At 42.4% G+C, this 24,677-nt stretch overlaps 1 protein-coding gene across 1 annotated transcript; it reads right to left on the reverse strand.

The window, feature by feature from the left end:
* Window positions 1-1,678: 1,678 nt before the first annotated feature.
* Tnfsf8 (TNF superfamily member 8) lies at window positions 1,679-24,027 on the reverse strand. The gene is made up of 4 exons (XM_090330503.1): window positions 23,833-24,027; window positions 13,320-13,362; window positions 3,611-3,682; window positions 1,679-2,245 (listed from the first exon to the last, which is right to left on the reverse strand). The coding sequence occupies exons 1-4, from the start codon at window positions 24,025-24,027 to the stop codon at window positions 1,851-1,853; spliced, it is 705 nt and encodes a 234-aa protein (XP_090186629.1). The 3' UTR covers window positions 1,679-1,850.
* Between the last annotated feature and the right edge of the window lie 650 nt (window positions 24,028-24,677).

A 24,677-nucleotide genomic window follows, 5' to 3' on the forward strand; every position in this document is an offset into this window, starting at 1 on the left:
TGCCCCCTATGTAGCTTGGATTGTGGCCTCAAATCATTATACTTGGCTTAGTCTTTGAAATATAGAACATTATTAACCGTTTGACTGGTTTGGCCTTAATTTGAGATTCTCTTATCTCAGCCTCTTAAGACTGATTCTCTGAGCACTGTGTGACAAGAACTGAGGATAGGAACATTAGTTTCCACACATTTAGATGGCATATTGCTTTCCAAAAATGAATGAATTTTTTTTGTGGGTCATGGGGCTTGAACTCAGGCTGGGTGTTGTCCCCAAGTTCTTCAGCTCAAGGCTACTACCCTACCCCTGGGCTTGGGCCTTGTCCCTGAGCTCTTCAGCTCAAGGCTATTGCGGTACCCTTGAGCCAAGCCCTACTTCCCGTTTTCTAGAAGTTAACTGGAGATAAAAGTCTCAGATCCTTTTGTGCCTGGACTGGCTTTGAACCTTGATCCTCAATTCTCAGCTTCCTGAGTAGCTAGGATTACAGGTGTGAGCCACTGCACAGGGCATGAATTGGTTTTTATGAAGATTGATTTGTCCTACATTTGAATAGAACTCAAATGGAGATGTGTCTTGCTTTTCAACTCTGTTCTTAAAAGCTTTTGAGAACTATTTATACATATACCATTTGGCTTAGGAAATTCAAGGCCTCTCCCAATACCTGCTCCACCTGAAGAATCTACTTAGAAAAAAAAAAGAGGTGAAGACAAATGTAGGCTTTACTGAATATTTCATAAGGGAGACCTAGGAAGGAGTTGGTATGGGTCACTGCCAGGAAATGACCCAGTGTTTTTCCTTGATAATTTTTCGTTTCCTATATCCCTCTCATCTGTATCACAACAGTTATTCTTTCTTTCATGTGTTTTCAAACTTTTCTTTGGCAGTCTTTTTCCCTTCTTGAGAAAAATGCAAAATTTTCTCTCTCTCTTTTTTTTTTTTTTGTAACACCCAGGATATCTCTTTTCTTGCTCAAGCACAGCCCAAGGGCTTACAACTGTAATGGTTTGTCAAAGACCTTCAAACAAATAAGGAATAATTCCAAGGATGATGGAGGAAGGACTTACTCATTGCAGTTAAGAGAAATCTCATGGCCATCTGAGTCAAAAGAGGAAATAGCTGTTGTTTGAAGTTTTCACTAGTTTCAGGGTCTCCATTGCCTGTCAACAACTTTGTAGGGACCCTTCACAGAACTGTCTCTCTGCAAGTTGGAAGTAGGAAACAGACATACATCAATCACTGGGGGGGGGGGAGGGTGTGGAAGCAGCCTTGCCCTGCTAAATGACACCATCAATTTGGCCATTACAAGCTGGTGGAGGGTCAGCTGAACATGGGAACATTCTGCAAGGTGCCTTGAACCTTGTCCCATGACTGGCTAAGAGAAAGTGTAGCCAGATAATATGGGTACCATAGATTTTCTACCTGCATATGGGACTTTCCTTTGGTTGTGAACTTCTAGAACTCTATCCAGAATCTCAGGTTACAAATCTGATCTTCAGAGGTGAAGAGATTTTTTTGGAACAAAATTCAGACCCAGTCCTCTTAGTTTTTCAGACCTGAATCCTGAGCTCCAAGGAAGGGAAATAATAGGTCAGCATCAAATAGTGAATTAGTGATTGGATTAGAACAACCCAGCACCTTCTGATTCCTTAGTGCCTCTCTGTTAATCACACAACATCACTTTTTTTTTTAAACCTTGGTGTTGTATCTTTCCAAGAAACACAAGGAAAAGACTACACTATCTGATTCACTTTTGTTATTTCAGTCTTTTTTGCTTTTTTGTTTTTGCCCAAGTGTTTGGATACAGTATGGTATGGTTGAGAGTTGTTTTCTTCTTGAAGGCCAAGAGAAATGAGTCAGTCTGAACTGCTGTACAGGAAGATGGACAACACATTCTCAAGGGGAAAGGTGTTTGTATCCACATATTGGAAATTATCCACTGTGACTGATATGGTGCTGTTGACTTGCAAGTAATCGAGCAAGAACTGAGAGAGATTCTGGTAGATGCTTTTAGTGTGGGCTTCGCCCTCACATACTGTCACCAGGGCCTGTTTCTTGACTGTTGTGTTGACACGGAGCTCTAACTTCAGGTCCACTGATTGATTTGAGCATTGCATGAGAAACTGTACTTGGCACATGATGAAGTACCAGCCTGGGAACTGAATAATCAGATCCCCATCTTGGTATCTAACTTCGTGGATGATACCATCAGGGTTCCAAGAGAGCTTGGAATTGTTGAGGTACTTTGACACTGGAAAAAGCAGATAGAGAATTAATTGTTCATCAAATTGTAAGTACCCATGGAGAAACTTTGTCTTTACATTCAAGGCTCCCACACAGGGTCTACATTTTCTGTAGTGTTTCATACTGTACAGAATCACCTTGTTTTTCATGATACTGCTAGAGTCTACTTCATAATCCAGACATTCAAAGCCAGAAAATACCTGGTAGTGGAGTTCTACTTTCCTGAGAATGGTTTTTCTCTCAATTTTTACCATATTATTATTTTGGCCATTTCATATCTTAGACTATAAGCTCTCAACTGTAATATGCACAGGTATTGCCAAGTTTCAGAATCAAGGTATCAAATTGTTCAGGAGAATCTTGACTAGCTTTCATACTAAGGTATTACCTTGTATTACATACATGGATGAAAATATCAGCATGAAAGACCTTGTTTTCTAGAATGGATATACACTGACATTTATTAGAAGCTGTATCCTTGAATGTAATCTGAATTTTTGAATGTATCTTTTCTACCGTAGCCAAATACCATTGCACAGCTTCCTCTTGTACACATTGAATAGATTTCTCACCTGGGATTTAGAGACAAACAGGAAATTAGCAGAATCTCTGAGCTGACACATTTATGTCAAAGCCAAGTCTCTGAGTCCTAACAAATGAAAATTAGCACTCGTGGGTAAGGGTGCCTGTGGAACCAGGAAGTTGGCTTGCTGATTTTAATCAATTCTGTGTTTTTCCTTTAATCCTTATTGTAATTCAGTGGAAAGGTAAGAACTAGTCTAACCGCAGAACTGAATTCTTAAAATGAGCAAAATGGCTATTCAGAGACTCTTGGCCATCTCCTTCATATCTCACTGTTTTGTTCAGTAAATGGCTTTATTTTTCCATTTACCTGAAGCACACTGCACTACGCAAATAGACCTGAGCCAACATGGTCATTAAACTATCAGTTAAGGGACAAGGCAATTTTGTGAATAACTTCTTAGAGGCAGAGATTAAGAGCCTGCTTTCCTTGGGTTAGGAAAAGGACTAGGTACTTGGTGAAGTCTCATAGTCAGGTGTGGTGATGGGGAGGTAGGGATAGAGGGATGTGAGTAGAGGTAAAAAAAAAAAAATGCCTTCATAGGCCAGGTAGGTAACTCTGGAAGTGAATGGGGCCAAGAAGCTTTGGCAAAAACCTCACTCCCCCTTTCTCTCCTCCTTGCCTTGTAAGGCATGCAAATTCAGATTATTTAAAAAAGATGTGGTGCAAAGTAAACACATGTGCAGGTTCTGCTCAGCCATGGGCTTTTTTTAATTGAGCCTTCTGGCTCACAAGTTACCCTAGGCAGTGGCCTTCATGTGGTTAGATTTCCTGGATTTGGCTACTGACCTTGGAGGTAGGCCCATGACTTCTTGAATGGGGCCTTTTTTAGGATACACAGGAGGTCCTCTGAGCAATTCCCTAAAAGCAAGGAGATCAAACATGAATCGTCTTCTTTGACCCTGGTATCTGTGGCCATCAGGGCCCTTTCTATGACCCTTTGAGGCTGACAACATTCTGTATTCACTTGAGGGGGTAAAAGAGAAATTGTTTCAGTTCTCACTTTGCTGTCAAATTACCTCCAGACTTTTACTGTTCTGTTTTACTCTTCCATTGGCTGCTTTCCAAGTGGGCTTTTTTACAGAAGACCATAGAAGTCAGGAGAAGGAAACAAATATTCCCTGTGGAGGATATTCTTGTGTCCCTCTTGGCCCAATCATTGTATGTATGCAAAGATGGAATATGATGGATTGACCCCACCCTATTATTTCAGGTGCATACAGATGCCAGGCAAAACCCCAGGTACATTGAATTGGCTTGATGAGCAAGCAGAGCAATCAGACTTACAACTGGCTGTAATTATTCCATCCTGTGCCCAACAGAACCCCCCCCCCCACCTCCCTAGACCTAATAGCTTTTTTTGTTAACCTCTGCCTCCTTGCTCAAAACCCTATAAAAGCTTAACTCCACCTCCTTGCACAACCTCTGATCCCATGGGAAGGTCGTTGCCCCTTGCTGTTGTGCCTCAATCAACAGTGTTAGTCTGTTGAGAATCATGTCTGGTCTATTCCTTTTTCCTCTATTCTCTCCACCTTGAGATCCTACAAATGTACCAGGTCCCACTCTTCTTTGTAGCTATCATTACATCCTGTTACTTAGCCAGGCTTGGTCTTCTGATAGGAGTTACTCCTGTCTTACTTATGGTATGCATACCAGACTCTGTTCTGGTCCTTTCACCTGCATCAGTCATCTTGCTTCTTCAAGTAACCTTGAAGGGTTAACTCTGATGCCTAAAGGTTGCCAGTGACATACTCTAGGTCAAACAAACTTATCAAAATGCTGGCCTCTGTGCTGTCTGTCTGATTCTAGAAACCAGATTTCCTTCTTTAGTCTATTTTGCTAGACAACAAAGATCAAAACAGCTTTTCCCTCAATTTTAATAGGACAACGGATTAAAGATATCTCTACAGGAAGCCTACCATCTGCAGCTTCTTTGGCAGAGGCAAGCACAGCATCAATGTCATTATGGAGTTTAAGAAATTAAAATAGTTTAATATTTTTGCCAGGGATGATAGCTTAACTCTGTATTATAGTAACTGTTCTGTGTGCAAAGACCCAACTTAGACATTTCCTTCAGTGACTCAGGAGTTCAGTGTATTTAGAGCAGATTTCTTTGTTGAGATTTTGGTCCCCTATCTGCATAATGGAAAGGTCTCTAACCTACATGGCCATTTTCTTGGTGTTGTCAGTAGAGGCGACCACTCTTTCTATCCACTTGACACAGCCCAAAGTCCATGTGACAAGGAACTGTGCTCCATGTGTCCCTCTGAGATACTTCTTGGTGATATTCTCTGCTTCAGCCTGAGAAACATTCTGGGACCTTGGGAGGGTTCAAGGTGAGCTGGAGAGGCTCCTCTCTCTTCTGAACAAACTCACAGAGGTACCCCAATAAGACAATGGGGGGCAAGTTTTTCATCTTTATCTGTCCTCAACCCACCAATAATTTTGGGCCCAAAGCATTCTTTGGTGGTGAGGACTAGTGGACCAGCTGCTGATTCTTTAGATTTAACCCCTTGTTCATCTTCCAACCTGTGTTGTAGTTCTGCTTGCTGTAACAGCCACTCCCTCATGCTCTTCCCTCCCTGCCCCACACTCTTGAGGCATACAGAATTGGAATCTCAGCACTGCTATACTTCTACAGACTACTATTATAATACCCCAAGAATGGAGCCCAAGCTCCTCTCTGGAGCTATTTTACATCAAGTCAGAGAAGCCACAGGGGAGGCAGAGGCAGGTCTGGCCGAGTCTCTTTTCTCAGAACCACTTTCTGATATTTTTGCCTATGTGATAATGCTGAAGCTGCTTAGAATGGTGTTCAGAGTCCCTTGGGTTCTGATCTCTACCAAGCTCTCCAATCTTATTCCTCCTCCTCCCCTTCTCCCCGCCTTCCCTCCTCTTTAATCACCACCATCATCACAGTCTTTGGAGCATAATAATTGTTAACGTGTATTGGATAGTTGTAGTTTCCTAGGTACTCTTCTAAGTCATGCTGCATGTGCTATTACTTCATTTAATCTTCACAACTCTACCATGAGGCAGGACCTGAAATTATATCTACCACATACATCAGGGCTTGTTAAATGACTTGTCGATATTCACACTGCTAGTTGTCAGTAAAGGTCAAGATTCTAACTAGAACTGTGTGACTCCCAGACCCGAGTGGCTTGTGAGCCACACCATGTTGGTCTGTGATTCTATATGGCATCTCCTGTTCCCTCTACAAGGCACTCCCACCTCTATCAGCATTGCTGCCATGACATAGCCTGGTAATCATCTCCAGGACCTTCTCTGACCTTTCCTCTCTTTGCTTATTTGCCTCTACCATTAGATTGGGAACTCTCAAGGAAAGGCCTAGTGTTTATTCTTTCCCCTCTGCCCATTTCAGAATATGCCCTGTAAATATTGAATCAAGTCGTCTAGCCCAGCTCCCTATTTCCCTCCATAGAGACCAGCTAAGTACTCATGCCTTAGCATGAATGAGGTGACCAGGGCTTCTGACTGGCCTGCTCCCCTCAGAGCTGGAAAAATACCAGGCTCCACAGGTCAGTTCTGGGCTGCGGCTTGCAGTTCACATTAACAACAGCCTGTGTACTCAGCACAGGGCCTCATCTGTCAGGTACCAGTTTACAAATAGGGGTGAGAGAAGTACAAGCCCAGGCTTGTCTCTCACATGCAGATTCTTTCTGTTGTTTCTCCCTGCTCTGTTTTGGTCTTCACTGCTTTAGTGGGGTGACCTCAGCTGTAATTCTGAGAAACCCAAGGATGGAAAAAAGAAACTCTTACATTGAAGTATTTGCATTTCCTGAAGTCAAATGGCATTGGTATATTTGAGTTTTTCTTAAAGAATTAGGTTATTTTCAAACTAGAGGAAAAACAAAGGTAGGTTCTCATCAGGATGGGGTGGTTCAGAGAGGGGGCTGGAAGCAGCACACTGGAGGTGCCATGGAGAGAAGGGTGCTGTTCGACTGGGAAAAACTCCAAAAGAAAATACAATCTCACTTTTGACAAGGCTAAAGTCCCATCTGAGGGTCCTCACAAAGAGGCTGTTTATAGAGGCTGAAGAGACAAAGCCCTCAGCTCTCATCCCCACATCCCCACTTCTCAGAGTTGCAATGGGGAGACCTCCACTAATGACACAAGTCATACTGCAAGTGATGGGCTGACACCCCAGACATTTGACCAGACTGTGCTGCACCAGGATGGTATGAGCTGCTCTGGGGGTCATGAGGCTCTTGTTAAAAATGCATGTGTGAACAGGCAGCATGCAGTTCAAGTCTCCCCTTGACTCTGTAGTTCATGATAGGACTCTGTTTTGGGGCATAAAGACAAGAACGATTGATTTGGGAATACAGTGTGCCATGTGTAGTGGGAATCCTGCAATCTTCCTGGAGTTTAGGACTGAGAGCCTTGAGGGTCGTTCTCTGTGTCTAAGCTGAATGTCTTGCAGGGTTTTGTTTGAAAATCAGAACACGAGGGAAATGAGAACTGATGGTCTTGGAGTTTTCATTCTGGGTTTTAATGTTCCTATTTAGATGGAGGGCAGTGTGGACTTGTGGCCTAGAGAACTCAAGCAGGCTATGCAGATTTGGCCCTCTATTGCCAGAAGTGACTAGGAGTTTGTGGTTTTGGCCCCAATCCCGGCTGCTTGTCTTTGTGGGCATCTTGCTGTGCTCCAGATAGGAATCTGTGACTGTGGATATTCAGATTTTCAGAGATCTTCAGTAACAGAACCTTGAAGTGTTGGGGGAATATTGGATGTTTCCTGAGGGGGCCACGGGGTCCAGCTTGGTATATACACAATGATGTGCTCTCAGTGTTGCCCCATAGCATGCTGGCTCTTAAGTTACCCAGGGAGTGAGTAACATAGGGCCAGAGCCCAGAGCCCATCCTCCTTTACTGGGGCTTTCTATCTTCAAGTAATCAAAGGACTTTAAATTTCTCTGAGGACCAAAACTTTCAGATGCTTGAAGGTGGTATTCTGTACTTTGTCTCCAAGCTCTGGCACAGAAGGATCTAGAAGGATCTTGGACTTTTCTTTGGTCTTGTTAGGCAGACTGGAGAGAAAAGTAGGCCAACTGAACCCTCCAGGCTCAGGGGACACAGAGAGATTGTTCAAAGTTGTTTTAAGGACCATGTTGTAGAAGGCTTATGGCAACTTTTAAACTAGATCCAACTTTGAGATTTGGTAATGTTGAGCTGCAAGGGCTATGTCAACAGGAGACAGAATCCAGAGAGACAGGGTCTTGTTCAAGACCTCAAAGAGCTAAGTAATAGAACTGCATTCACATCACAAGGCTCCTGACTCCTGGTCTGGCCCTCTGCCCCTGTGCTCTTACTTCACTGACAGCTCAGGTAGGGTTAAATCCAGAAAGCAGTAGTTTTTCATTCATCACAGACACTGCAACTAAAGCTTGTGGAGACAGCTGGAGGTGATGGCTAAACAGGACTGGTAAGCCTCCCTGGTCTTCATGTGGAAAATGCCAGCAGATGAATTCAGGCTCATGTGCTAAACCTTGCCAAATCACCAGTCAGGGGCCACTGGGCTTCTATAAGGCTGTAACAGTGCTCAGGGCAGCTCTCCCTCAGCTAAAGCTCCCAGGCAGACCACTCCAGCCAGATGGGAGTGGTCTGAGTGCCGGAGGACTTACAGCTCTAAGGTACCTATGCTATTAGGGCATAAGGGGTGGGGTGGGCAGATATAGCACATCTCTGAAGAAAACAGCATCTGGTGCAGTGAGCTTCGGATTTGCCACTTTCTGCCACTGAACCCAAGTTGCTTCACCAGTGAAGAGAAGTGACCTCCTCTCCAAACAATTGAGCAAGACTAAGGGTGTGAATTCACCAGCAGAGAATGTGGCTGGAGGCTGCAGGAGATGCTGTAAATGGTCACTCCTTTCTCCTTCCTGTCTCTCCTCCTCTCTGTTATCACAGCATAGCAGTGCCAGGAAGCAGAGGGAATGAAGGGGCTAATGAAATGCTCCCTGAAAAGGGAGCCCGTGGCATTATCTGATAGATTGGAGATTCTCGATTATGTACTTGTGTTTGAGGCCATTGGATGCTTTTAGGAAACTGCAGAAGCCGCCTTTCATCTGTTGAACATGTTTTAATTCTTTAAAGAAAAAGGATTATCCTAATGACTGCATTTTAGTTCTCTTTTCTCCTCAGAATAATCAAGGAAATCCCCACAGCGACACCTAGAGGAGTCTCTGTGTTCACTGGAATTGGCATCCATGTGAATAGGGAATCTGACCATTTCCTCAATACCTCTGGGCCAACTAGTGACGGAAAAATAAATTGCAGGCTAAGCCATTAAACAAGGACCATGGGACGACCCTGGATTTGCAGCAGCATCTGGGGAATGCCAAATCCAGTGTGCTTTCGTGGTGAGCCCACAGCAAACAATCAGTCAGTAGGAACTGAAGTAAAGTTGGGTTTACATAAATCCTCTGAAGGCTCTTTGGGCACCTGGAAGTCTTTTCAATTCTGGCCTGTTAGAATATTCGATTTGAACCTACCCGACGCTATGGCTATATCTTTGGAATTTGTTTATACTAAGTTGAACTGCCCTCTAAGAAAAGGCATCTAAGAAGCCACTTGGTTTGTATCGTTAATTTAAAAGGAAAAGCGAATCTGAACTCCTCCAGTGAAATTCTCTAGCATTTTTCATGCTTAGAACCTTCCCATTAAGCTTATTTGTGATACAGAAGTATCAGAAAGTTAGGTTTAGGTCAGACATTTTCAGATTCAAATCTCACTTTTGCTAGTTATGAGTTGTGTGGCATAAGTCTTTTGGCCTTTTTAAAAAAACCCTCTGTTCTTCTCCAAAGTGAGACTACTACCACTAATGATAAATATAATATCTATCTCAGGATCAAGTGATCCTTTTGGAAGAAGGATCAGGTGAGATAATATGCAATGATGAGCCTGCTGTATGCCAACCACTGAGACCATACAAAATGGTGCTTGAATCCTTTGTGCTGTGTTCCCTGACGTATAGAGATTTAAGCCAGCACATAATGTGTCCAGAGAGTGTGAATGAAAAAATATAATAAAAATCAGCTTGAGGAACAGTCCTGCTAGCCCTCCCTTCCTCCCCTCCATACCATTGAATGTCTGAATGGTAGAGAACTCAGATTCAGGGTTACTGAAGGCATGGCTTTACTCAAGTACAATTTTCACATTTGTCTCAGCATCTGGTCATTATTTTTTTTCAACTCCCTTCTTTTGCATCACTTTTTTTTTCTCCCTCCTCTCTCTTTTTGGGTGTGCAGATGAGGGTTAGGTGACTTTGGAATGCTAGATGGCCTTCTCAGGATTGAATCCTGAGGGACTCATTCTCTAGTTATTTCTGGCAGTGAGATTCCTAATTCCTATTAGCACTGCTCTGAGAAGGATGGAATGTTTAAGAGTTGGTGTTAGCGAGTTTAAAATGAATGGAGAAGGAAATTGTCTCCTTGTGACCCGTGACTATCAGAAGAGCAATGTATCTCCTGCCTCAATGGCTGTGAAGAAGACATTTTTTTAAGAGCAAGAAAATCGAGAGAAAAATACTGATGCTTAAGCCTTTTCTGCGATGGCAGTTCACAGTTTCTCTAGAGGAAGGGTCTGTGAGGAAGAGGGACATTGTTCCTCCTCCTTCTCCTCGTTTCCTGGCAGTGTGGTACCCTGAGTGGGCTCTACTGCCTGCTACTTAGAGCATGGCCAGAGAGCATACGTGGCAGCTGGGAATGGGAAGGGAAGATGATGAGATTCAGTTTCCTTGCTTTCAGTGGGAAGCTTTTCTTATTTCTGTGGGGTGGATCATCAGAGAGTCCAGCTTTAATGTCTACATTTGCTTTTAAGTAGGAGAGGTGAAGAGTGGGGAGCCTAGAAATCATAAATATCAGCATAGGCTAGAGAATCTTACCATGTTTGATTCATGGTAGGTCACACTCAAAGCCAAATCCTCTCACTCCTTCAGAAATGGGAAACTTTAATCTCTAAGAGAAAAAGTGAGTTATTTTCAAGTGGGGGGGGTGGCTAGAATGATGTCATAACAATTTCCAGTTTAATTCTCTGCCCTGTGCCCATTTTCAGCTGGTGAAAGTATTCAGGCAAGGGCAGTGATGTGCTCAGGGAGTTGTGAGGACTCACAGAAGAAAAACTCTTCAACTAATAGCCAGGGGATGGAAGCAACCCAGATCATTGGACCCTTTGGTCCCGCCCTCCTGTCAACCAATGGGTGGCCACCCTCTTTGCCCAGAGCTCCTAACATGTGGTAGCAGGTAAGAGATCTGGAAGAAAGCATTCTGCAACCCAGTCCTGGCTAAGTATAAGGGCTCTGAGGTGGGTCATTCCTCACAAACTCTGCTATTTTAGGTAAGTCTTGTCAGCATCTCTCGGTTCCTATTTCCTTACTTACAAAGCAGGCTAATAATTACCCTTGGGGGCTTGTTGCTGGATGAACGCACCAAATACCCAGCTCATCATAGGTACCCATCAATGCCATTGTTTTTCACTCTGCCAGTGCCTTATACAGATGCCTTGGGAAATACAAGAAAGCTACCTTAAATACTACCTGCAGAAATTCTACAGCAGAGAAGAGGAATTTGTTTGGTGGGGTGCTTTGTTATGTAAAGGCATAAAAAAAAATCATCTGAGCCAGGCATTGGTGGTTCATTCCCATAATCCTTGCTACTCAAAAGGCTGAGATCTAAGGACCACAAATCGAAGCCAGCCTGGGCAGGAAAAAACTCTATGAGATGTCTATCTTATTAGCTACCAACAAAGCTGGAAATGGAGGTATGGCTCAAGTGGCAGAGTGCTTGCTCACCTTGAGCAAAAAAGTTCAGGAGAGTGCCTAGGCCCTGAGATCAAGCTCTAGGAATGGACTTATTTTTCCCATTGTTTCAACAGTATAACTCCTAAAAGCAAACCAGTTCAACTCCCACCCCATGTCAACTTATTGTAAAAGAGCATTTTAATACCAAGTCATACAGGAATGGTATGCTCTCCAAGTTATATTTAATCTAACAGGCCATGGGAAAAAATGACAACTTTGTCTTCCCCACCATATTCCACCCTGATTTGATGGGAACAGAATCAATAGTTTATGCTTTCATACTCAGCAGTGTGTTAAGATTTAGCTCAGATGTGTAACTCCAAAGCCTGTTCTGTCTCCACTTCAGAGATTGCCAAATTCTGGGCCTATGAGCCAAATCTAATCTAGCACTTCATTTTGTAAATAAAGTTTCAGGTGTGTGTGGGGAAACAGCCAAATCTACTAATTTGTGTGTCCTCTGGCCACTCTATTATTGTAACAGCACAGCTGAGGACACATTAAGACTCATGTAAACTTAAAATATTTACTGTCTGGGCTTTTACAGAAGAGTTTGTTTACTTCTGCATTTTGCCTTGTTCTTTTTTTATGCTAATGTAATTGTCTACACCAGCATCATGGGAATTGAGACCACATGCCAAGTGCTATACAATTTCAGCCCAGATTGAGATATTGTTTACAAAGCTGTGATTGTTCATCTGTCCTGAAAGATGCAGAATGCTTGCCTGTTGGGCTCACTTGACTTTCTAAGCCTCTGATTGATGACAGCAGTTTGAGGGTATCCTGAAGGATATTGCCAGATATTATGCTGTATCAGAGTCCTTACTGTTCTGATATCTCTACTGTGGTATTTGTGATGAGCCATCCTTTTCTCTCCAAGCTGTCTGCTTATCCAGCTGGAGGTGGCCATTTTTAGATGGAAAAGATACTGGATTAGAAATGAGGACCCAAATTCTGTAGGACTACAGGCAGGACACTTCTCTTTCTCTCTGTAGATCTGATGGTTCCTCCCCTGAGCAAGGAAAATATTAGTCAGATGACCTCCAAGTATTTCATTTTCAACCTTAACTGAACTCTGCCAACCACTCCTCTTGGGCTAATAGAGACAATCCACAACTAACGTCAGTGCCTGGTAATGCAGGAAGTGAAGAGGAAGTCTTCCAACTTCAACTTTGTTATGTATTTTGGCTATTACCAGTTTATTTGACCGTTACTATGTGCTGGCTGCCATGTCAATGAATTTCCAGATGAGCTGTTATTAGCTCCTCTAGTACCTTAGTGAGTTGAGTACAGTTATTCCCAGTTAAGATATGGGGAACTGATGCTTTGAAGTTTGGAGTATAAACTCATACATATGATCATATAAAATCATTGTCCAATTTAGGATTTCCGGCTCTTACCACAGTGTTGTTTTATGTTTCAGTAAGGGTCCATACCATGCCTCTGCCAGGAGTGCATTTTATTCTTAGCAGAGGTGCCAAGGGTTTGTGGGGGCTGGTGTGGGGGGATGGGGTGCTACCCAGACAAATCAGGTGCAGCCCGAGCAGGGACCACCTCCCGCCTCCCCTCTTCTCATGTTGAACACTATCATAGTGCTTCTGGCTGGTAGTGTCAAACCACACCTTATCACATCATCTGAATGGTTCAGTACACCTTTACTCTTAAGCCCCAAGACCTTACCTCCTTTCAGAGGAACAGTATCAGGTGGGCTGGGTATAGAGTCCTAAAAGCAAAGAGAGAAAAAAGTATAATGAGGAGGTCAGTTGGTTGAAACAACTTGCTTTTTATTTTCCATTTGGTTCTCCTCAGGCAAAGTGCAATTTAGAATTCACTCTTCATCTGTCATTTAAATCTTAAAAGTTAATTTCACTGGCCAAGCAAAGTGGCTCATGCCTAGCTACTCAGGAGTTTAAATGCTGAGGATCCCAGTTTGAAGCTAGCTTGAGGATGGAAAGTCTGGGAGACTCTAATCTCCAATTAACCCCCAAGAAGCAGGAAGTGGGGGTGGGGAGTATGGCCTAGTGGTAGAGTGTTTGCCTACATGCATGAAGCCCTGTGTTCAATTCTTCAGTATACCACATACACAGAAAAACCCAGAAGTGGTTCTATGGCTCAAGTGGTAGAGCACTAGCCTTGAGAAAGCCCAGGCCCTGAGTTTAAGCCCCAGACTGGGGCTTGACCATAATATTAATAATAACAATGACAATAATAATATCAGCATCATCCTGATTCATTGACTTAATTCACTAATAGGTTTTCTGCCCATTTTTATTGACAATGCCTATAAGACACTATGAAGACTGCTATATAATTTACAAGCAGGAAACATGGTATTGAGAGAAATAAGACATCTTTCTCCCGACCACCCGGCAAGTCCATGTTGTTTAGGAAGCACGACGAGGACTCTTGTCTCTCATTGCAGGGTTTCCCTCTTTTATGTGTGTTATTTTTCTCCCTCTAGTCAACATAAGATCAAGTGAAGTTTACAAATATGTGCAGACTTTTTCCACATTTGATTCATCTGTGAAAATATGCTGTAAACATACTAAGAAGGTGCATTTCTGTCTCTCCTGTGGTTGGAAATTTTGAATTAATTTCTATGCCATGCATTGTGAAGCTGCCATAAATATACTGGATTCCTGCCCTCATGGATTTATTACATGCTTATATTTGAACACTCTATGCAAATATTTACAAATATAAAGCATGAACAGTGTATATTATATATATGTACATTCACGTGATGTTTTACTGTTCTTTTGCCATAGTAAGTGTTAAATACATACATAATTTTTACCTAAATGAACAGATTACATGCTGAAGGAGCAGGACCCTGGGCTTCAGAGAGGGTTGAAGGAGTGTAAAGAGATGTTCAGTTCAGATGAGTTGAATAGATTCCATGGAAGTGGGGAAACACAATTCTCCTACCATTACAAATCCCTCAGAGACTAACTTTCTCCAGCTCCCTTCCTGTCAGCCATGAAGACACCTTAAATGTGCTGCCCTGAACGGAGGATCTTACTTCCCATTTGACATGCACAGGTTGCAATCTCCTGTAGCACACTGAATTGAGGTGTTAACAAAGACTTAGAGGTGAGGGTTTACATGGGAAAATTGAGCCTCTAGAAAGCATGAACTTGGCGGCTGACCACATCTGACTTCCTTAGTTCTGTCTGAATGCTTAGGACCATCTGGAGTTGCCCGTTTATTTTAGGATGATCCCAGAAGCTATGCCCTTTGCCTTCTGTGGAATCCTGTCATCTGATGAATTGATCTCTCCTCTAGCCCAAATGGGTAGTATTGGCTTTTGAAACTCTCCAGGCAGGCAGGCAGGCAGGCAGGCAGGCAGGCAGGCATGGCCCTGATCTGAAGGCGGTGGGGTGGGGGTGGGGTGGAGAGAATGCATTTAGAGTGACACTTTCTCAAGGGAAAGGAGGTTCTTTCCCCTCTCCTGCCATATCTTCTGATTTTATTGCCTTAGCAGAAAGTTCTTAGCCTACCAAAAACACTTTACATTTGTGGTCACTCAGTTACACAAACAAGTTTATTGGAAAAACCAGACATCCCCAAATTCCCTTTTGTGTTGCCTTTGTGAGGCCACCATTAGTGTTTCAAAATTTAAAAAAACACTTAATTTGCCACTGAACACTACTATAGATTAGTGCGATATGTAAATGTATGTGGAAAAATACTGACATTTAATATTGGCAAAAAAGGCTTACACTTAAATGGGGTGCTAAGATCATGAGAAGATGCTAGAATTTCAAAACCAGCAAAGCCATCCTTATAGCAGGTAGTAGGGGTTGGGGATGGAGACAGAGAGATACTAGAGAATCATTTATTCAGTACCTGTTGCATGAGCACCTGGCCTCAGGTAGATACTGCATAACCATTGGAATCTGTGCAGTGGGGGTAGTCATGAAGACAGACATTTAAAAATACACATAAATATATCATTAGAATGGCAGGTATGGCACATGTTATGAAAGAAAACAGTTGGGATATTTTAGAATAGTGCTTCTTAGTCTTTTAATGTCTGTATAGATCATATGGAGCTCCTGTTGGAATGTGTGTTCTGACTCAGCAGGTGTGAGTAGAGCTTGGTGTACTGTATTTATGACAAACTCGGCCCACAGAACACTTTTGGTCAGAGGTGATACCAGGAAGGAAGATTTGATGATGTACAGGAGCATCAAGGAAGAAATGCCTCTCCATCATTTAAGTGCTTTCCTGGTTTGCTAATTTTGCTCACAGCAAGGTATCTCAGCAACACAAAGAACTCTGTTGTTCTGATCTTTGACTCAGGGATCAGGGAATTTAGAACAAAACAGTTTCCAATTTTGTTGTGGTGGTCAGTTGTGAGACTTGAACTCAGGACCTGGGCACTATTCCTAAACTTTTGTGCTCAAGGCTAGCACTCTTTCACCTTCAGCCAGAGCTCTACTTTCAGTTTTCTGGTGGTTAGTTTGAGATGGTCTCACAGACTTTCTTGCCTGGGATAGTTTCAAACTGTGATCCTCAGATCTCAGCCTCCTGAGTAGCTAGGATGGCAGCCATGAACCAACAGGCTGCTTGACCTAAAGGGTTTCTACTTTTGAAGAGCATGAGATATCCACAACTTCCCCTGGATATCCATAGTAGACACCACTAGTCAAAGACAGAGAGGAACCATGACATCTTTCAGTTCATCAAACTAATCCTGCAGGAGTGGCAATCAAAGCACTAGTAAGAAAGTGGCTGATCCCGGATAGAAATTGTCCAGAGTTCCTTCTACAGTCTCGGGAGAGATGGTGTGTTCAGAAGCCAAGAATAGAACAGCTCCTCTCCTCTCCTCTCCTCACCTCTCCTGTCCTGTCCTGTCCTGTCCTGTCCAGTCCTGTCCTATCCTATCCTATCCTATCCTATCCTATCCTGTTCTCTCTCTCCGTTTTAGACGTGAGATGTTCTCTGTGACTGAAAATAAATCATCAAAGATAACCATCCATGTTTGGGATATACCACAAGGAATTTCATATCCTCTTCCTTTCTGGCCTTGATTTTCTGACTCATAGTGCATGGAGTTCTCTATAAAATTTTCAAGCTAGCATGCATTGGATGGGCTAAATCTTTACATGTTTTAATCTTATTTGGTCTTTAGCTAGATCATAGGAATTGGGAACAAACTAAGACTTAGCAAACTGACTTAATGAGTACAAGCAGTCTCACATTTGAAAATGACAGAAGACAGTCTCAAACTCAGACATGCAGGCTTCAGGTCAATGCTTTTCAAAGCCTTACTGTTGCCTCTCTAGAAGAGAGAAGGAAAAACAAAGCAAAACAAAATGAATATGGGCAGATCCTGACACTCAATAGGAAAGGGAATGAAGGTCAGAGAAAATCCCCAGAGAAAGGATTGGTAGACTTGTGATAGCAGAAAATGACTACTTTGACTTAAAGCAATACTTCTCCAGTTTTAAAGGACTTACTGTCCCCCAAGACTGGATTGTGTCTCATGGGGTATGCATCCTAGCTGTATTTAGTGGGGTTTGGGATGGGGTCTCCAGTTTTGCAGTTCTGATGAATTTCTAGGTGATAGCATTGAACACCAAGGGCTTAATGACATCACTTAATAGACAAACCAGAACATCTGTGATCTTGAGCGGTGACCACGAAGTTGAATGCAGACGTGGACTGAGACATTGGTTTGGGATCTCTTCCTGGTCGGAGATAGAGTTGGTGCCTTGCCACCTCCATTATCAAATATTCTTTGTTGCTGTCTAGCTCTGCTTATTGTTGCTTCCCTGTCTATACTGGAGCAACTTCTGTTCAGGATCCCTGCGGTCTTCACCTGAGTTTGCCATCCTTTCATTGTGTCTCTCTTCACTGTTTTGTCCTACCTGGAATACCCAGCCCCACCTTTACTTGTCACCATTCTCACAATGGAGAACTCAACTCCCCAAAGTCGAAGGCATGATAGAAGTCGGCAGTCCATCCTTCTCCAACCCTCAGTGCATTAATTATTAAAATGAGGATCACCAAGAAAAGATGAAATTGTAGAAGGAAGCATTCATATCTTCAAAGTATCATCCCCCAGATCACCTATTAAGTATTAATACAAATGAAAAAATATTTCGCAAAACAGGTAGCTTGTGGCTACCACCATAATCAAGTTGTTAAACATACCAACATCAAAAGTGGAACAATCTGACCTGTGCCCCTAGCTACATTATAATAAGTGTATTATATCACCTACTAGCTATTTTCACCAAAACCAAGTTTTATAATCATGAATGAATACTAAGAAAAATCTAGATCATGAACTATTCTATAAGAGTATTTACCTGTACCCACTAAAAAAGGTTAGTGTCCTCAAAAGTAAATAATGAAGGGCAGAGATATTGGTAGATCTAGGTTTCTCAGACTTTAATGGGCTTCTCTAATCCTTTAGGGAGCTTAGTAAAATACTGGTCTTAATTGAGTTGCTCTGGGATGGGCCCTGAGACTCTGCATTTTTATTTATTTTTTATTGTATTTAATAAAAGGGTTACATGATATTTGCCAGATAGAAGGTGCATTAATTTACATACATTGATACCCTTTCACATGTCTTGGTCCCCATTACCCTCCCCCCATCACTCCCAAGCTCCTAGGACTCTCCTTTAAATAGCAGCTTTCGAGATGAAAACAAGTGTAATCACCACATATAATGTGGTACGGCTTTTGATTGGATTCTGAGTTCCCCAACAAAGTAAAACCAAACAACTGTGGAAAACATCCTTGAGTGACGAGGGAAGATGACAGTCTGGAGTGGACATGAACCCTCTTGTCTCTGGTGCTAGCACTGTGATCGAGTATGAGATGGATACTAAGAGACGTGTGGGTAGAAGGTTACACTGTCTGCGACTTCCACATGAGAAGGTTCAAATGTGGCCAAATAGTGACACGGACAACGAAGGAGAAAGGATATACACATATTCTCCTTTTTGAAGACTTTCAGAAGATGAGGCTTGCGTTCTAGTTCTTTCACAAATGCCTCCAGTTCCCAAACAGAAACCAGCGCCCTCCTGTAGTCTGTACTGTTCTGCCCAGAGCCCAAACTCTTGGACTTTATATACTTAACTTGGCAGAGAGATATAGTTCATGTGACCAGTGGGTCCTGCTCTGACTGAACAGCAAAAGGCTTGCTCCTCATAGTACTCTGAGGTTTTGTTTGTTTTATTCTTAAATGGAGTGAATTTTGCATGTAATGGGTTACTTGGGAAGAGGAAAGCATCACGGTGTATTTCAAACTCACTTCTATATTAAATCAGAGCTTAAAAACAGCCTTTAGAAGAGCATACTATCATCCCTACCAAGAATCACTGCTTGGGGATGGGAGCTCAGTTTCACTGTGAACGTGAAGAAAGAGAACTGGGAGGATATAAAGTTTTGTGTGTTTTTTATGATTTATTTTTGCTTATAGAGTAGAGGCACAGCTGCTTCCTCTTTTCTTTCTAGAAATGGTCTGCAGTCCTTGTTCTAGATTTTCTGAAAGGTCATTATTTACATCATTGCCAGGAGTTGGGTTACTTTAGTCTCCTGGCTCAGGAACCATGCCTCGAAGGTTTGAGATCTAAGGTTCCCATGAAAAGTAACCAAGAAAACCCTATGGGCCTGTCTCAATATAAATTCATTTTTTTCCTGAGGAGAGAAGAGTTCTATTGTTTATTCACATTTGCTTTGCTTTGTGTATATTGTGTGACGTTTATCTTGACCTTATGGTTTTTACAGGCTGCGTAGAGCTTATACAATAAGCCAACTTTTTTTCTTCCCATTTAGAAGGATGTCTTTGTTCATGGGACTTTTCCTTCCTCAAGAGTATAGTGCTGGGGCCGGGAGTTTGGCCTAGTGGTAGAGTGCATGCACGAAGACCCAGGTTCGATTCCTCAGTACCACATACATAGAAAAAAAGCTGGAAGTGGTGCTGAGGCTCAAGTGGTAGAGCTCTAGCCTTGAGAAAGTCCAAGGACAGTGCTCAGGCCCTGAGCCCACGCCCAGGACTGGCAAAAAAAAAAAAATTAAAAAAAAAAAAGAGTATAGTGCTACAAAAGACTGTGCATGTAGCTCAATGGTAGCATGTTCACCTAGCATAAACAAAGCCCTGGGTTCAATCCTTACCACTGCAAAACTGATCAAACAGAATCCCGGGAAAGGTGGCTTTTACGCCTTTAATCACAGCCATCTCATCAATTTCCCATTTCAACTGAAAACTTGTGAATGGTGGTATGTTCTTTGGGAAATGTAGATGGCAGGATCCTTGTGTGAAGCTAGCCAGGGCAAAAACTTGAGCCCCTATGTGAAAAATAAAGTAAAAAAGAGCGAGGGATATGGCTAGATTAGTAGCAGACTTAATCTAGCAAATGCAAAGCCCAAAGAAAGAGAGGAATTTTAGATTTAGATAGGTATAGCAGCAGTGCATTTTTTTAACTCCAGCTCTTGGGAGACAGAGGCAGAAGAGTTACAATATAAAGTACAGCCTACATTGCAAAGACACTATCTCAAAAAACTCCCCAAACAAAACAAAAAACAACAAAAAAACCCCAAGAACATATGAGTTCAATCAGTTTGCAAGCAGACTGACACATTTATTAAATGAAAATACATATTCCATTCCTACCTCTAGGTATTTATTCTACACATCTACTTGTATACATGCAGAGAGGACAAAAATCTAGAGTGAATTATAAGTGTCTCACCCTATGCACAGACAAAATAAGTGTTGAAGCACCAGATGTGAAGCCTTGGAACTCAGTGTGACTCTCTAAGAGAATGAAACTGTTTCTACATGTAGACACAGAAGGATCTCTAAGATACACCATCATGTACACAAAGCAAGGTAAAGAATTAAGGGCTTCATATCATGTATGGATTATGAATTTGTGACTGCTTTGATTTATGGAAGGACATATGACAGTGTATTCTTAGTGGTCATCTCAGCAAAGAATGATTGCTGTTTGGACTTATATGAAGGATTTCTACCTTATTTTTTGTTAGCTCTTTCTCTAAACATAATATACATGTATATATCTCTATCTCTGTGTGTAGACAGATAGAAAATAGTGCCAATCCTGAGGTTTGAACTCAGGACCTAGGCACTGTCACTGAGCTATTTTTGCTCAAAGCTAGTACTCTTTTATTTGAGCCACAGCTCCATTTCTAGCTTTTTGGTGATTAATGGGATTAGTGGTGATTGGGGATTAATGCCCAGTCTAGCTTCAAACTGCAATCTGTAGATCTCAGCCTCCTGAATAGGTAGGATTACAGGTCTGAGCCACTGGTATCTGGCTAGAATATTTTATCATAACTGGTTTTCATGTAAATTTAACAAAAATTCAACAACCATGGAGATATTTAAAAACTACAAGAGAGTTCTACAAGCACTGCACAGCAGGGATGTTATTGATTTTGTTCAATGATATTACATATCTATCTATCTATCTATCTATCTGTCTGTCTGTCTGTCTGTCTGTCTGTCTGTCTGTCTGTCTGTCTATCTCCAGTGCTTAAAAATGATGCCCCGAATGCAACAGATTCTCAATAAATATTGTTTGAATCCTAAATATTTTTTATCTCTTCCATTGAGTTTGACTTTATTTATTAATCTTCAAGTAAAATCACTATGAAATAAGGTGAAACTATGTTGGCTGATTTTCCCACTGTGTTCATTACTTTCTGCCTCCATCTCTTTCCTCACAGTGCCACTGGGCAGAGACATCGTCTGCCTTCCACCTCTTTATTTACTCATTTGAAATCATTCACCTTTCTCAAGCTGACTGGAAACTCCGATAGCCAGTGAAGATTTTTCTTAAACCTTGTGGGGAAATACTCTCTCCTTCATTTGTAGTCACATGGTGACCTTGTATATGGCAGGAAATCCCTTATGGTTCTCTACCCCTGTCCTTGTCACACATGAAGAATGCTGTGTGGCCATCTGCTCATTCCACGTTTATTAAGTTTACAAAATTATGTAGTGGTACAAAAGGGATTCAGTTCAGCCTGTCAGTTATGAGTACAATGCATCTTGGTCAGTGTCACCTAATCCCAGTCCCCTTTAATAACAGTATGTTCCTCCTGCAGCCTTCCTCATGCTGAGCCTCTTCCCCTGCCCAAGCCCCACCTGCTCCCAAACAGATCCCCAGGCCCCCTTCCTATTGCATGTTTCCCTGATAATCCAGGCACAGGGGAATCGCACTTCCCTAGCTCTTACCACAGTTTAACATCTGAGTACCACGTTTGAAAGGATATGCATTAGACATTGGCTGTTGAATATTGCAACTATTAATATTCTAGACTTAGCTTATAAGCAAGTGCCTGATAGTTTGTGGGCTAAAGAAATCTAAGCAAACCATAGTATAGAGTCGAGTTGTAAGAGTGTCTTCCCATATCCAAGATGAAGGGTAAACAAGTGAAGGAAAGGGATTCCCCAGTGGATGAAGCTCGTTAGGGAAGGTTTGGGACCAGTTGTTCGGTACTTCTGTGACTAGCTGTACTGGCAGAGAGAAAGCTGTTCTCAATACGCAACTGCACAATGCTTGCTCTGAGTAGCTTAGTTCAAGCCTGTTCCTTTCTCTGTTTCTAAATTTATTCATTTATAGAAAGGAGATGGAAAGACCCATTCCAGCCCTTTCATTAAGGGTACCAATTCAATTCCAGGTTGGAATCTGATGAGGACCACTGTAGCTTGCTATAGAACTTTCAGTACCCTCCTCCAAGCTTCTGGATTTATCTTCCAAACCCAGCAGCTTTAATAGCATCTCATCCTTCAAAGGGATACTTTTTAGCTTCTTTCCCTCTGTCCATGACTATATAATAGTAACACACTTCTGGCTTACTGCAAATGACAAGCACAGAAATTGTAGAGTCTACGTCGAAGAAAAAAGAGTGCTAAATTATTTCTGGAGTTATTTTTAGTAAGGTGAACATGAGCCCATTCGACAACAATAGCTTGTATAAATTCTACCGTCTAAATCAACTGTGAGTTGCTCCCTCTTTCAACCTTTATTGGAGCGATGCACTTTCAAGGCCCTGTTTAAATTTCAGGGCCTGATGACATTTCAGAAATAGCTCTCAAAGCCTCCAAAAGCCTACTTCATTTCAGCAATTGATAAATTACAGAATATTTGCCTGAAGACAACAGAAGGAAAACCAGAACAAATCCTACAGGAGTCTAGTACTTGGAAGGTACAGGCTACAAAGTAATGAACAGAAAAACATCCTCATGTTGGCAGGATGTTGTGTGATGGGTGATTCTTACATTACCCAAATCATTAAACACTTCATTACAAATTTTGTCATATGCCATGAGTACAATGTTTTCTATATAATCTATACTGTGGATTCCCTTCCCATAGCAACTTTCTGAGCTAGGAGCAAGCTCACCCTGGACTATCTTAAAAAAAAAAAAGTAAATCTCTTAGATAGCTTAACCCAGCATATTGCTTACCCCCCAAAAACCTGCTTAGTATTCTGAGGTGTCTCTGAGGTCATAGAGAGCAAACATTTATGCTCCTTGCTTATCTGTTCAATGTTTCTTGTGACGCTGGCTCTTCAAAGCAGCAAGCAGCTTTCGATTTCTTTTTGTTGGTTTTAATGCTAAGATGCCCAAAGCTGTGAGAAACCCTGGCCTGCTCCATTGTCTCTTTTCCTTCTAGACCTGTGGCTTCTGAAGTTACAAAATAAACACAACCACCAGCAACACAAATGATCTCCCAACGGACAAGGCTTCAGAAACCTCCGCACACCCTGGGTAAACAGTAGGGAAACCCAAAGACCTAGCCTGAAGGTCTTCAAGACAGGATATCAATTCTTGCAGATCAGCTGCCAGGGTTCCCTGTTGCTTTCCTCCTGGATACTATGAGTATCTGGCTTAGCAGGGTTTAAATTTTAATTTCTCAAGGCTGAAAGTTCCCCTTTACTCTTTTGGCTTCTGTAGATCTGGAAAGTTTTGAGAAGATGGTCCAATAATATTCCTCTCTCAAATCCAAATGATTTCAGAAAGTTAGTTCCTGTTTCTTTTCTTTCTCTCTCTCTCTCTCGCTCGTACATAGCATCTCCATACATATCATCTTGCGTATTTTCATTTTTTATTCTGCTCTCAGCTATGGTATTTGTTTGCCCTCAGAGCTGAAGCTGCGGTAAATCAGAGAGGAAAAGCCAAGAAGAGACACGCACTCACCGTCCTCTGCACAACCAGGACCATAATGGTTGCCAGTGTGACGACCAGACACAGAACGAGCACGGCTGTGGTGAGGTAGAAGTAGCTGCGGCTCGCAGTTCCCCAGTGGCCGGCCACTGAGCCAGGTGACACCTGCATGGCTGGCTCAGAGGAAGGGGTCCTGCGGCTGGGTGCTGGCTGCAACCCTGGCTCCATGCTTTATATAGGCGGCCCCGCATCACACCTTATCTCTCTCCTCATCAGATTCGGTTCTGGGCCCATCTCAGTTCCAAGGATTTTCCCCTTGCATCCTGGATCATGTGACTTGGAAAAAAACCTTCACCCTCTGCCTGGCGGAGCAACTCTTTTCTGGGGGTGTGAGGCAAAAAGAGGCAGCAAGGGTGGGGGAGAGGTTCATTTTTCATCTGCCAGAATTTAATTTGAGTGCAGAGAAACTGTAGCAACAGGGAAGGTGGCTGATGTCAGAGAACCCGAGTAGGAAAATGACAGTTCCCCTTTGTGTGTGTGTGTGTGTGTGTGTGTGTGTGTGTGTGTGTGTGCGTGCGCGCGCGCACACACACACGGAGCTACTTCTCTTTCGGTTTAGACTTAGTCACATTTAGGAAGCCGAGGGTTCATAGGACCTGGCAGATGAAGTCACTTGGCTGGGTCTGGGGCGACTGCATTCCCTGAACCAAAGTAGACAGCACTTATAGAGTTGTTTGAAAATGATCCCTTCTTCACACTGGAAATGCTGTCCATCTTCTGAGCAGGAAAAGTCCACAAGTGCCCAGATATATTCAAAGGGAAAGAGACGGGCACTAAGAAATTGGGAATAAGGTTCAAAGTGACTGGGAATCTGGAAA

Source organism: Megascapheus bottae, chromosome 3, assembly GCF_031878675.1.
Source record: "Megascapheus bottae isolate mThoBot1 chromosome 3, mThoBot2.hap1, whole genome shotgun sequence".
Classification (NCBI taxonomy): Eukaryota; Metazoa; Chordata; class Mammalia; order Rodentia; family Geomyidae; genus Megascapheus; species Megascapheus bottae.